Raw genomic sequence first — 15,110 nt, 5'->3', positions numbered from 1 at the left:
TCTGTATGTTTGTAACGCGATAACTTTCGAACCGCTGGTCTAATTTTGATAAAATTTTAAATGTAGAACCTGTCAATAGAATTTTGAAACATCAAAATCGGTTAAATAAAAAAATTGGGGTAGGTATATACAATTTTATAAAATAAATTAAGGTGTGATTTCGTGAGGTCTTAATTCGCGACGAAAATAAATCTCGCAAATGTAAAAAAAATACCTTAATCTTATAGCTTCTATCTTAGATCATCTTAATTACGCAATTCACACTGTTATCTATGTTCGTGGCAATGAAATAGAATAGATCAATGGCCAGTCTGAGTCATCACGCTAGGAGGCACTCACTACTCGCTCAGTCACTCACATAGTAACCAATTCATCGTCCGTGCGTTCGTGTTTCGCGCGCTGTTTGGAAATAGAATATTTCTGTGCCTTTTAACTAGTAATCATTTCGTTATAAATCTTCTGTGAGTTCTTCATTAACCTGTTTTACATCCATGTAACCAAAGGTCACCCTAAGAAAGTGTTCTGCCCTTGTCTGCACATCTGGCACGGAGTTTGCGCCCCACACCCTTATATTTTGTACTGTCAGTGTCACCGCTATCTATCAAGCCGTACACACATCGCGCTCCCAATAAAAATACAAAAATACGCGTTAACAATTTTAAATTGTACAAAATTTAACAATAGAACAATATTTTTCTAACCTATAATAACCAATAAACCTAAACTATTTCAATCTTTATTTGCATTTGTTTATAGTCTGTGCTTCGGTTGTGCGCATGTGACGTGATATGCGGCGGAATTAAGAGAACGTACCTAAAACTACACTAAACAAGGAAGCGTGTACCGTTTTCAAATGGGCGGGTTATCGAGATAGTATCCAATAACAGGTAGGTAACTGGTTTTATCAGTAGCTTTATGCAATGTATGAGAACCTAGACTACGATTGAGATTTCTTGTTTCATAACATACTCGTATAACATACGAACATTATTATGTACCGTACTTTATTATGCATGTGTGTGTACATACCACCACCGACATTGTATCATAACAGTGCATTGTTTAGGATAATGTTTTACCTTGTATGTGATTTTACCACATACCTACACCATAGTACCATTAGCATACCATAATAACTTTGCTGTTGTTTTTTCTATTATCGTCAAAAAATCTTATCTATAAAGAAAAAAAAATTTAATATATTATTCTACTTTCAAAATCTAGGTACACAAATATTTAAAAGAAAAGATTTTGCATTTTCGTATGTTTGTACCGAATACTCTCAAAAACTGCTGGACCGAGTTTCACGAACTTTGGCACAAATATAGAATAGACCTTCGGGACAGCAGGTATTTTTTTCTAAAATTTTTCAAGCGAGCGAAGCCTCGCTCTGAAGCTAGTAGTAATAGTAATTTTAAATAACCATGTCTTTTTTCGATGAAATTTTCAGTATAGGCATAAATCTCTTAAAATAGTTTACTTAGGTATGTCAAAAAAAAAATCTGTTAAAGTCAATTGCCGCGATAACTTTCAGGCCGATGATCTGATTTTGAAGAAGTTTAGTAGAGATAGGTACCTACTAGTGGGAAACGTAAGGAACATTTTATTACAATAATATTAACAATTTCGAAGAATTAAAAAATACACATAAACACATAGTATTCATATATCATCATCATATACATCTCGTACGGGATAAAGTCACAAAACTCGGAAGTCACATTTAATTGGATGGCTGTTTGATGGAATTTGGTTTTCAGAGATATTGACAGGCCATCGCCTAAAACATCCCAAGCTCATGCATTTCCCTAGATTGACTTGTAGGTACGAGTATAATCTGCACGAGTAGAGCAGCAGCTGTCACACAATACCTACCTACCTAATGTTTATCTTCCGTACCAGCCTAGCATGAGAGCCCTTGAAATTTTAATTGATTTATTTTATTCATGACCAAATTAATTTTAACTAGTTATATGTATTTAAAACCGTTTTATTACGTACTACAAAACTCGAGCGGGAAAGAAAAATTTCGCTCATATTGACGTGACACCTACAAGGTACTAGGTCCTCTATGGTTATTTTCCAAAGAATTTTTTTTAAAGAAGAATGTTTTGTCAAGCTCTTGTCATGTTACCGTATTGATAATTTTTTGCTAAAATGAACATTAACAGATAGTTTTTCATTCATTTTAGTACAAGTTAACCAAAATGTACCTACGCGGAAACAATTGATTTATTGCTATGAAAAATATCGTAAGTCTAAATCGCGTATACTTTATATTAGAACCAAGAAATATTATGGACAAAAAGTTAGTAAAATTTCGAATTTTCTAAAACTTTTAATCAGACATTACTTCGAATGTGTAGGTATCCGTCTGTGTAATATAATATTCGCATCCCTGTACTGTATGTTCATATCATAATATGAACATGATTAACAAGTACATTGAACAAAGCATAAGTTATGTACAATTATATCTAAAAATATTATTTTATATTTAAAAAAAAATATTCCTCTTATGTAAGTTTAAATAAACTAAACATTCACCTAACGCAATTTTAGCTTATGATCCATCTTTTAGATAATGAATTATAATCCAAAAAAATAATCTTTATTCTTATATTCAAAAAATATTTCTTCTCTGATTTAAGTAAAATTTGGCACATAGAAAAGACAAGAGACGATTGAACTTTTTTGGAAGCACCTGTTAATTCCTAAGGATGCGAAACCTAGCGAAAAATATTCAGGAAACATCCAGACGCAATTTTCGAGGCGTATATTAATTAGTTAATTTATTTAGTCACTCTATTAAAATTTTAAATAAAATTAAAATTGAAGCTAAAGAATTATTCATAATCTCCAGTATTTCCTTCCCTAAGATACATACAGTTTCATAAGCATGTAATTATGACTTAAGATGATTTTTAAATAAGTAGTTGTCAATATTTCTTTACTTAATCTAACAAAATCTGATTCATTTATTCAAAAATTTAATGTGGTAAAGGAAATCCAATATTAAAATTATAAAAGCAGTACATTGGTTTTAGGAAGTTTCCAAGAATGGATTAACTAGGTCACGCTCTAATGGTTTAACGGAATTTACTAAAATAGCCAAGCAAAACAAACAGTTTCACTGGGAAACAAATAATACTGTTATGCAAGGCACAAGTACTCAATATAATATTTGGATACATAAGTTTACATAAATTGAATAAAAAATTAATATACTTAAACACCTATTGTCCTTAAAGCGACCGTTTGTGGCTTTAAATCTGTCATAGTAGTCATAAATAAGCCCATCGCTTAATTTATCTTCTAGACTGCCTTGCAAGATGAGCGCAGAAACGAAGCATCTTAACTAAGATCGCATGCGCATCAAACTTTAAAAATTATTAGTCAATTTCTTCATTAGCAGCAAAACGTTAGAAAATAAATAAACGTAAACTAGACGCTACTGATTTGTCATCTATTTGATAAAGCTTATTAAACTTGTCTAATTCTCGACTGACTAGTAAATTTTTTCCAGGATTTTCAGCACATGGTGCACTCAGTCTGTTCTGAAAGTGAAACACCATGCAACGTCCGCGATGCATCGTCTCAAGCACCAGGTCGGCACCCTCACCATCCCCGTTCCTAGGCAGATCCTGTCCATACGATGTCTATTTCTCTTAGGTATCGCCAGCTGCGCAATCCTTTGGTTCGAATCAACTTCACGCGACAACCAATACACCGAGACCGACTTGGTGAACGAAGCATTGAAAAATGTTGCAAACGATTTAAGATACTACGAATTGTACCGCCACCCAAATAAATTGCCAAGAGACCTGAAGTATATACTGCTATGGACGCCTTACGATTACTCACCGTTCTACCAACTTGGCAAAGGACAGAGAGCCTTCATTGAGCATAATTGTTCGTCGATTAATTGCTATATCACCACTGATAGGAAATTCTTGGGCGGCGATGTCACCAAATTTGACGCTATAGCTTTTAATGGTCGCAACATACACAATTTAAGATCTTGGGACCTGCCTCAACGAAGATCGCCACATCAGAAATATATATTTGTTATCACGGAGTCAGCTGACAACTACCCAGTATGTGATGAGAAGTACGATGATTTTTTCAACTGGACTTACACTTACAGGTTAGATTCTACAATTCGGAACCAATATATCATAATTAAAAATAAATATGATGAAATTGTAGGTCCAAGAAAAGATATGGAATGGGTAGATATGACTGCCATTGATGAAGAGTTGCCTTATATACATAATAAGACTAAAGCAGCAGCGTGGTTTGTATCAAATTGCGATAGTAGGAATAATAGGAATGAATTTGTTAAGAAACTGCAGCACGAACTCAGTCTGTATGGGCTAACCATAGATATTTATGGAAATTGTGGAACGCTCAGGTGTCCAAAATGGGCTCCGGAATGTTTCAGTATGCTGGAGAAAAACTATTACTTTTACTTAGCCCTGGAAAATTCTTTCGATGAAGATTACATCACGGAGAAAGTGCTGACGGCGTTTCACCACAACACAGTGCCAATAGTATATGGAGGGGCTAATTACTCCATGTAAGTTGTACAATCACTTAAATTGTAGTAATCATTAAACAGGGGCTGTAAATTTTCAAACAAGCCCTGCCCAGTATTTTTATATTATTTGCGGCCTTGGTGGCGCAGCGATAGTAAGCTTGTCTGTGTCACCGGCGGTCCCGGGTTCGAATCCCGGTCAGAGCATGTTGAGAAAAGAACTTTTTCTGATTGGTCTGGGTCTTGGATGTTTATCTATATAAGTATTTATTATAAAATATAGTATCGTTGAGTTAGTAACTCGTAACTCAAGTCTCGAACTTACTTCGAGGCTAACTCAATCTGTGTAATTTGTCCCGTATATATTTATATTTATATTTACCCCCCCGGGAAAGAGGCGTGATTTTATGTATGTATGTATGTACAAAATTTCAGCATAATATCTCTTGGGAATTGAGCGTTATCAATACTAACTAGTGCAACGTTATGTTTGTCACTCTTAATGCTCATTTAAGGTTGTTTACTGTACGTCTATGATATTAAGTTAATACTGACAATAAAATTCTTTTCAGGTTTCTACCACCACATTCATACCTAGACGGTCGGAAACAGACCCCAAAGCAGCTGGCCGCCACCATGGCCAAAGCGATAGAGTCAAGTGAAGAGTACCAGCGATTCTTCTGGTGGAAGCGCCACTACTCTTACCCTGAACAGAACTCTTACTGTATTTGCTCTCTCTGTTCCACCCTCAGTAATAGTTCCATGTTCAACACATACAGTGTTTACAAAAACTTCCGAGAATACTGGAATCCGAATTATAAGAAAAGGTGCTAAGATACGAACATCATAAAAATATGGTGATATGTTTGAAAGAGTCTGCTGCAAAGATAAATTTTCGTGCGACATAACTTTTATTTTCAAAAGTTACATAAAATTTTGATGAAATCATGCCGAAGTTAAAAAAAAATGAAAACTAAATTTTTAATTTTCTTGTCAAGGTTTTTATTTCAAAAACCAAGCAGGTAAGTCTAAAAAGACTAGATAGATATATTTTCACTTTGGCAAAATTTCACCGAAATCTATCTTTTGCAACAGAAAGTGAAACGTTCCAGATATGAACGCAGTTTTAACACCGTTAACGTTTATTTATGTCAATTGTTAAAATTTGCAATCATTATATACAAATAGGAGTACGTGTTAAAGGCCTTAAATTTATAACAAAGCTTGTGGGACAACAAATAAAGTCATCATAAGTTATTGAAAAACAGTGTTCGAGTAATGAAATATCTAAATTTAAATAATTCGATCTAAAGATCTTAATATATGTACTTACCTAAAGGAGAATGACTATAAGTGGTGTCGCTAACCTAAGTACCAAAGTTTATTTTTAGGATGAGTCCTTAGTTTGTAACTCTGTCTGATTAAAATAACCCTCCTAATTATAAAATAAATAAAATCAACACGAAAACTTTAAAAAAATTCAGAATAAAAAATCAGAATAAAAAAAATTGTTGAATTAACAGAATCATTAAAGATTTACATACTCGTATATGTCATTTATTAAGTTTTTAATACAAATACTTGGTCAATCTCCTTTGAAATTATATTTGTGTACGCTTGTTTTACGATATTAATTTAAATTATGAAATAATTATGTACTTAAATAAAACGGTGCTAGTTGTTGTTTGTAAATTTGTAAATATTGTTAATTTATTTTTAGCTCTTAATTTTAAATCGATATTATGTTCGTACAAAATAATGTACTTTGTTTTTATTTGTGACCCAAATTACGAATAAATTAGCACAATTTAAATAGAGATTCTCATATGTTATTATCAACTATTTCTAAGATATAAATAGAGAAAGACGAATATTTTTATCTCCCAACTCCGCCTATTGATACTGTTAGGTATATGAAAAACCAAATTGTATTTGTACTTAATTTGTGCTAACTTTATAACCATTGTACCCGGCCATTCACTACCTATATAATACTTACTGCTGTTTCGGTCTAAACTTAGAACAATATAACATAGTGACGGTCAATTCAAGAACGATAGATAAAGCCCAAGTATTATTTTCTCTCTCGCTCTTACTCTGTGATAATTGGTAGAGAAAAAGAGAGGAAATTTAAGACACATTATTATGCCTTGTCAAAGTTCTGAATAAGATTTTCTAGAAGTGAAATCCAATAATAGTTTACATAAAAATCATTTAAAAGAGATGCATTGGCCGTATCACATAAAAATAATCATGAAAATATGTATATTTCTATAGTTTTCATAATTAAGTTTTGTTATTTGCAGGTTTTTTTTATAATGTTAAATAGTTTTGAAATGATATTAAAGTTACAATATGCTCTCTATTATTTACTTTATAAATTTTTTAACTGCGCCTAGTATTCCAGGCGAGATAAAGAATTGATTATGGTATCAAAAGTTTGTCCCCGTTGCATCCTTGGAGAGGAGTCTTGGGTCCTTATGAGTACTCTCCTGGAGTGGGTAAGTCATGTTATAATAAATACATACATACACATATAATCACGTCTATATCCCTTGCGGGGTAGGCAAAGCCAACAGACTTGTAAAGACTAATAGGCCACGTTCAGCTGTTTGGCTTTAAGATGGAATTGAGATTCAAATAGTGACAGGTTGCTAGCAAATCGCCTAAAAGAAGAATCTCAAGTTTATAAGCCTACCCCTTAGTCGCCTTTAACGACATCCATGGGAAAGAGATGGAGTGGTCCTATTCTTTTTTCTATTCGTGCCGGGAACCACACGGCAAATATTATAATAATTTGTTGTCATAATAAAGCGAATTACCTTCCACTAAAAAAAATTTAATAAACTTCTGATTATCTTAGCGATGGGCTAACAAACTGTCACTTTTTGAATCACAATTCCATCATTATGTCATACAGCTATACCAAAACGTGGCCTTACGGATAAAGATATGATTATATTTAAGGACGTTTGAACAAATTATCATTAATAGTACCCACGTTTTACGTTATGCCACACATTTGATGCTTTTAAGTTCTCTATCGAAGAAAACTCCATATTTAATCATACCCATTTATATTCCACCATTTCCTAAACTTCTCATAAGTTTTATTCCCCTTCCATAGATTTCTATCGTTCATTTTTTCGCAGATGTTGCATATGTTTTCTTTTAACGTGGGATCGTGGTATGTATAGTATTTTTTCCACCAAAAGTACTGCAGATATTTAGTAGAATTGGTTATCAGGTCCACCATTGTTCTGGCTAATTTCCACGTGGACATTTCAGCAGCATCCAAATAAGACCTTGGCGGTAAAAATCTGAAAAAAGATCCCTTATTAAAACTACAATAGACTTCTTCCTCCTAGTGTCCCTGTTACATCCTTATCTCCTTGAAGATAAGCGAATGGTGCGTTTGACCATGATCCTTGATTGGGTTAGTCAGGTTTTACACGAAATGATTCCCATCAGATCTTCGCGATAAAGGGAAACCTGACACCCGTATCTAATGTTTACCTGTCTCCCGACATTTCGATTGTCTTGAATTTTTTTTTGCCCGAAAACACACATTTTAAAATGTGTTCGTCTGTGCGTTTACAGCTAATTTTTTAACCAAGATACCCATAAATTAAGTGAAAGTATGAAAGTTGATATAACCAGAAACTATAAGCATGATCCAAGCTGGTGTTATAGTTAAATAGGATTGAGGAGGAAGTTTACCGGGTCTAAAGTAAATTAAGATGACTACATCAGCTAATTGAGACTTTTAATATGCGTCTTCTGTGATTCTTTTAAAAAAAATATATGTCATTCAATGTGTGCTTGCATTTCAAAATTTTACTTAGCTGATGTTAGCCCCTTTATTGAGTATAAGTGAAATAAAATTTGCATTCTGAAGAGATGTTGTACCTGTTATAATAGGCCCCTCCGTAAACTATTGGCACTACATTAAGCTTAAGTGGTCTTAATACTTTCTCTGTCACATAATCCATATCTATTGAATTTTCAAAAGACAAATAGAAAAAATATTCTTCATTTAATAGTTTTTCACACTTATCCGTTCTTGATCTAGAACATCTATGGTTACCACATGAACCAAATGTGTCTACGGTCAAACCAAACTGTTTCAGTTGTGCAGTTAGTTCGGATATAACGGCTTCCCTATCGCTTAAAGAACGACAATGAGAATAAAAAATAGCTGCTGCACGACTTTTATGTTTTAAATCTATATCTGAAACCAATTCATCCGATTGGACTTCGGGTATCCAAGTCATATCTATTTTTGGACCGACAGTCTTCCCAGCTTTATCTTTGATGAGTATGTAAGGCATAAGGATTTCAGAATCAAGTCTGTAAGTAGCCGTCCAATTAAAGAAGTTATCAAATTCCTTATCCTCTACAGGAAAATTAGGACTGCTCTCCATACTATAGAAAATATATTTTTGATGATAAGATCGATTCCGAGGGAAATAAAACTTAGACATTTCTTTCCCGATAAAAATTATGGCGTCGAATTGCCGTATGTCTTTAAAATAAGTTTTATTTCCAGTAATGTAGCAGTTCGAGAAAGGGCAATTGAGACGAATGAATTCTTCTCGTCCTTCTAAAATATCAGAAAAAGGATATGTACCCATTCCCGGCCAAACCAATATGTGTCGAAGTTTTCTTTGGTATATTTTGTTCCACCACGTCCAAACTCTCAAATGGATCCCTTTTATATGGGTTTTGTAATGAAACTTCGGTCTGTTGAATGCGATATTGTAAGAGATCTGTATTTTACTATTCGAGTTTAACCATATGAAACAAAATAACCAAGCAAGCCAAACTAAGTATACAATCTTATATGAGTCATCTAGTATCAAAGTCCGCTAAAATGCTGTTTCAAAAATTTAAGGAATATATAAAAAACGTTTTTTTTATATTAAATTTACCACTAAGACAAAAAATACTAGCAGGTTTTGTGGATTCTACTCTGGTAATACCGGAACTAACCTAATTATTTGGAAATGCATGTTATAATTTTAAATATAACGTAAAATATTTTCATTATGGCGTATTTTGCTACGAACAATCAATTTAAAGGGAGTTTGAAACAAACGTCAAGAGTTTTAGAGGGATTTGTTGCAAACAGGGACTAGCAATAAAAAGCGTTATGCAATACGGACAAGACAGTAAGTGAATAAATTTTGGTTTTAAAAATAAAACAAAATAATTAATAAAATATTAGCAGTTTTAATACTATCATTGGAAAAAGCAGGTAAAAGCATTAATGTGAATGGATTATGTCAGGTAGTACATACCACGCATTATTCGATTTTATTCCATTGTTTATTATCAGATTAATTTTCAAGAAGCGTGGACCGTCATACGCATCATTATATCATTTATTTTTTTGCTAAACAGTATTCAATACTAAGTACGAAGTCGGTAGTTAATTTAACTATCCTTAAACGTTAAATATCAGGTTGATATTAAAATTAAATGTGAATATTAAAACTAAATATAATGAAGGTACTTTGTAAGTACGTGTTGACTGAAAAATTAATGTACCTACAATATATAACTATACTAATTACTCATTTTGCATAACACCATCAAAACACTTTGAAAGTAGTTTTACAGTAACTTTTTACCTACAGTTTTCGAGTTTCCTTAGTGCGTTTCCATGAAGGAATGTCGCGTAGTTTCTTCCGCGCTTCCTTAGGATCACATTTTTGCACAAATTGAACTAAATTCTCCATGTTTTCTTATTAAAAACAATAAAAAACCGGAGCAACCTTTCACCTGAGATAAAAAAACTGCCATACTGTTTTGAATGACACGTGATCACAATACCGCGCTGTCATTGGCTAATTTCTTTTTAGCGGATTTTGAAGTAAACAACACGTATTTTAGCGGGATTTGCAATGAATGTAAAGTTTTGAGTGCAAATTTCTATAGGTTTTGCCAGTTTTTGATGAGAGATGATAATGACATCATAAAAAGAATACGTCCTGGCGCCATTTTTATCTATTACCTCAATTTTTATGAAAAAGTCTTTTAGCGGACTTTGAAACTAGACGCCTCATATGTAGACATGGTGATTGTTGTAGGTATCCTGGAAAACAAATCACAACATTAAGCAAATTTACTTAAACGCCTTTTTTTTTAAACTAGGTACTTAATTCTATTACGTGTGTTTCTCACGTGCTACCGGATGGTTATTTAAAATTATAATGAATCGATAATGTAACGGACCATTCATGTGTACTTTGTGCAAAAAACTATCGATTCAATAATGTAGGTAAGAGTCTAGTAATTATTTATCGTATTATAAAAGTATCATCATTTTATGAGCCTCGAAGGGCAGTTGTTTGGCCTCTAAAACCGAGGTGTGGTGTCACACACTTATCAATGAAATGAAATATTCTTTTACGTATGTCTCTCTTACTGGACAGAGCCAATAGTCACAGGAACCGAGGGTCACATTCACTGGATTCATAAATTAATATACGTAAATTGAACTAAGATTCAATCGTGTGACAGGTTGCTAGTCCAGCCGCGGTAATATTAATTCCTATAAGATTTCTGCTCCAGTAGCTGGCGCGCGCGACGCCGTTTCCATCGCCCGAAAAACTACCGCTGTTTCGCTTTTTAATATGACGTGACACGTACCCGTAATTTAGCCAGCGATGGTGGGCTTGGTCTAAAATAACTATACCTTTAGCGAGGGGAGAAAAGTTGTTGAAACACACTTTTCTTCCCACTTTATTAATGGAGTAAAATTATTTGTTTGTGTGCTTTCTGCAGTGTTAGAATCTGACTTTGCAGGTGTCTTAATTAATCAAATATGTATTTCATTATTATGTGTCAAGTTACTCTACTGTACAGTAGACTGGTAGAGGTGACTGTTTTGGTTTCCACGTGGTAGGCTAAGGTACATGGATAGAATAAAGGGTATCAACAGAGGATCATGCCTATTTCCCTGCAGTCGACTGTACCATGTGTTAATTTGATTTTTATCGCTGCATATGTGATATTTTACGATTCGCGATATAAACGCAAAACTGTTACCTACTTTCGGTTTTATTCATTGATAAATCTTACTTTCTAGAAATATCTTAAAATTTACGTCAAGCTGGAAATTAACAAATTTTTTCCCCTTACTGTTCTGAGACCTCATGTCATAAACAAACAACTAGAAAAGTATAATATTAGTGCGTTTGACTTGATTGATATACTTACTAACAATATATAAATAGTTCATTAACATAGTTCTAACGAGATATTAATAAAGAGGTTATTTGGTGCATGCCTTCAAGAAATCTCAAATGTTTACATCTGTTAATTATGTGTGTTGCTTCATTCATCTGTTTCTCTTGGATAAACGATAACATACTTCAGTTTTCGTTCAACAAATTCCCAAAAATATTTGCATCCAAAGAAGGTTTTGAGATTCGATTAATACAGAAAAATTCTGAAAGTAACACATATTATCGGAAATCTCAAAAAATTAAATATGTACTCGTTTGGTCGAACAATCAATTTGAGCCGTTTTCCTCGATGTCACACGGCCGAACAGAGTTTAGTAAACTGCGTTGTCCCTCACACAACTGTTACGTCACCTTGAATAGGAGTCTTTTTAAAGATATAAGAGACTTTGACGTCATAGCGTTCAACGGCAAAGATCTTACCGAAGACGATTTACCTCAAAAACGAGCGAAGTATCAAAAATATATTTTTTTCAATATGGACAGTAGCGCTAATCATCCTGTAGATGAAAATATATTTGATGGATTCTTTAACGCAACAGCTACTTATAGACTAGATTCTGACATTCCCCTACCGCATTTACTTATTAAAGATACGGAAGGCAATGAAATTGGGCCACAGAAGGAAATGTATTGGGTACCCGAGGAAGAAGTAGATCATAAACTAGTTTCCACTAGTATTTTAAAGCGCAAAGATAGAGCGGCAGCCGTATATTTATCAACTTGTCGTACTTTAAGTGGAAGAGAACAGTTAGTAGCCAATTTGCAGAAAGAACTTAAACTGTTTGGATTAGCAGTTGATGTCTACGGCCCATGTGGACCCTTCAAATGCTCTAAGAATGTCGAGAAATGTCGTCAAAAAATGACGAAGACGTACTATTTCTATTTGGCCTTCGAAAATTCCCTGGATAGAGATTATGTGACAGGGAAGCTATTGGTAGCCCTACAAAATTATGTGGTTCCTATTGTGTTTGGAGGGGCAAATTATAGCCGGTATGTAAAGGTTCATTTATATACATTTTATTCAAAATACTCTTTTAGCCTTTTTAGAATCGTATTCATCATCATCCGAGTTTACCAATTTCTAGATGCATTCTTAGCAATGTTGCGTTAAAGCCTTGGGTCCACGTCATTTGAGTCGGACACTGGTTTTAAACATAGGGATTGAGAGTCGTCTAACCCCAGTTTTCTAAAGGTTATCGATACGACCACCGACACTCTTCACGTACCGGCTGGGGCGCATCGTTGTATAATTATATTTATATAATCTGGTTGATCATAACAAAACATTTTACAGTTTCCTTCCACCTGGATCATATTTGGACGCTATGAGACACTCGCCAGCGAATCTAGCAAAAACCATTGAAGATTTGCTCAGCTACCCTAATAAATATCTGCAGTACTTTTGGTGGAAAAAATTCTACACATATCACAATCCTAAAGTTCGGGAAAATATATGCAATATTTGTGCCACGGTAACCGATAAAAGATTTATGAAAAGAAATAAAATTGTGAGAAATTTTACAAAGTGGTGGAATGTAGATTACACAGCCTTACAAAAAGATATGAAGACTTCTACTGTTTATGGTTTATATTGAATATCCAGTTTGTTAACAATTTGTGAGTTTATATGATGCTTAATTTTTTTTTTTGCAATTATTAAATGCTGTCGCGTATACGCATCGCGATAAATTTTTATTAAAATGTGGTATTGAGTGAAGTGGAACTGTGGAAAGGCTGACCCCAGGCCCTGAAGCATTGTGGCAGAAGTGTGCATTGAACACGGGAAGATGAGATAATGTTAATGAGTAAAATGAAAAGCAAATGAAGGCGCAAAATTTAACGCTACCCGACATTAACTCTTGAGCAATTTTGTTGGCACTTTTAACATCTTATGTCACCTCTATCCAATATAGAAAGAGAATGGAAAGGCATGTTCGGAATCACATTACAGCTCTCCATAGCGACAACAATAAAAAAAAACACTGCGACGCCACAAGACGCATTAATTGCGTCGACTTAGGAATTAATTTCCATAACTCCACATAGCTTTGTCATGGTAATCAGTTAATCACAAACTCTAATGATAATGTCGGGCGAATCTTAAATTCTAATTAGGGTATTGTTTTAGCCCCTAAGGGCGATGTCAAGGCTTTTATGAAATTTGATCTCAAACATCTGAAGCTGTATTTTCAGATGGGGCTTCGCTGGTACTAATTCTCTTACTTGGAAGAAAAAATTGGTAGCAAAATCTTATTTCTCAAAATTTTCTAATCATTAGGTATCCCATAATTTAACGATTATCTTGTGAAAAAATATTTTTTTCAGTCGATTGCCATTTACTTATGATTTCCACGAACCAAACAAAATACATTATTTGATTTTAAATATATGTTGTATGTATGTGAAAGTATCCAAAGAATCTAAGTTTTTATCGGGCAAAATTATCGTACTATATGACGTGAAACGGGTCAGCGATAGTTCTTCGCGAGATAAAAACGGCGTCGCGCGTGCTTGCTGCGGCGCCGGGGGCTCGGCCTGAAATAATTTTACCTTCAGCGCAAGAAGAAAAATTATTGGCACACACTATTTTTGTATCTGTCGCTGAAGTCGGAAAGTAAATCTACTGCGACGCTAAAAACCAATAAAATTTATTATTAGACGTAAGAACATAGGTATAACAGTTTGAGCTAGCATTGCTACGATGTACCCATTCGTCCCATTTCAAAGATTTTTCAACAATATGTTGAACGAATTATGAGCACATATCAATAAGGTTTATATGTCTCAGTAATCCAGGGATTAATCCCATGGATCGCGATCGTGCAGGAGTCGCTTTCTCAGGGATTAGAGACTAGCGATGTTGTAATCTGCAGATTATTACCACGTTTGTCTTAAATTAGTCTCTTAACAAGCTTTAGTGGAAAGCCAATTGGGTTAGCTGCTAGAACAAACATACATATAATCACGTCTTTATCCCTTACGGGGAAGATAGAGACTACAGTCTTGAAAAGGCTGAAAAGTGACGTTCAGCTGTATGGCTTAATGATTTAAATTTCAATGCCAGATATTCAAATAGTGTTTGCTAGCAGCCCATCGTAGCAAAATCTCACGTTTATAAGTATTTTCTTTGACATAGAACATAACTTTTCGCGACTAGGTATATCTACCACACCGTAAGGCGTGGTGTGTATGTGTATGTTGGCAAGTTAACTTTACGCTAGGTCATAATTTGTAAGCTTCAAGATTATCTAATGGCCGCCTCCGATAACATTTACAGCTGTTGGTTTTATATATAGGTACCGGACAGATTACACAGATTG

At 34.1% G+C, this 15,110-nt stretch overlaps 2 protein-coding genes across 5 annotated transcripts; both read left to right on the top strand.

Annotated features, from left to right (window-relative positions):
* Positions 1-235: 235 nt before the first annotated feature.
* On the top strand, positions 236-6,892 carry LOC106139409 (alpha-(1,3)-fucosyltransferase C-like). 4 transcript variants are annotated; one of them, XM_060950221.1, is made up of 4 exons: positions 236-436; positions 757-887; positions 3,527-4,579; positions 5,110-6,892. In XM_060950221.1, the coding sequence occupies exons 3-4, from the start codon at positions 3,588-3,590 to the stop codon at positions 5,369-5,371; spliced, it is 1,254 nt and encodes a 417-aa protein (XP_060806204.1). In that variant the 5' UTR covers positions 236-436; positions 757-887; positions 3,527-3,587; the 3' UTR covers positions 5,372-6,892. The 4 variants fall into 4 exon arrangements, with proteins under 4 accessions (XP_060806204.1, XP_060806205.1, XP_060806206.1 ...); XM_060950222.1 differs by having other exon boundaries at positions 236-461; XM_060950223.1 differs by having other exon boundaries at positions 236-581.
* Positions 6,893-12,079: 5,187 nt separating this feature from the next.
* Positions 12,080-14,004, top strand: LOC106139410 (alpha-(1,3)-fucosyltransferase C). The gene is made up of 3 exons (XM_060950485.1): positions 12,080-12,780; positions 13,085-13,262; positions 13,984-14,004. Exons 1-3 carry the CDS (start codon positions 12,080-12,082, stop codon positions 14,002-14,004), a joined length of 900 nt encoding a protein of 299 aa, XP_060806468.1.
* Positions 14,005-15,110: the final 1,106 nt, after the last annotated feature.

Source organism: Amyelois transitella, chromosome 21, assembly GCF_032362555.1.
Source record: "Amyelois transitella isolate CPQ chromosome 21, ilAmyTran1.1, whole genome shotgun sequence".
In the NCBI taxonomy this organism is placed as follows: Eukaryota; Metazoa; Arthropoda; class Insecta; order Lepidoptera; family Pyralidae; genus Amyelois; species Amyelois transitella.
The sequence above is the reverse complement of the archived record's forward strand: the minus strand, read 5'-3'. Positions and strand labels throughout refer to the sequence as shown.

Excerpts from the sequence above, each read along its gene's own strand:
- LOC106139409 (XM_060950224.1), top strand. The coding sequence starts at position 3,588 with ATGCATCGTCTCAAGCACCAGGTCGGCACCCTCACCATCCCCGTTCCT. Across the intron at positions 4,580-5,109 it reads GGAGGGGCTAATTACTCCAT|GTTTCTACCACCACATTCAT; the intron begins GTAAGTTGTACA and ends AATTCTTTTCAG.
- LOC106139410 (XM_060950485.1), top strand. The coding sequence starts at position 12,080 with ATGTCACACGGCCGAACAGAGTTTAGTAAACTGCGTTGTCCCTCACAC. Across the intron at positions 12,781-13,084 it reads GGAGGGGCAAATTATAGCCG|TTTCCTTCCACCTGGATCAT; the intron begins GTATGTAAAGGT and ends AACATTTTACAG. Across the intron at positions 13,263-13,983 it reads TATGCAATATTTGTGCCACG|ATGGGGCTTCGCTGGTACTA; the intron begins GTAACCGATAAA and ends CTGTATTTTCAG.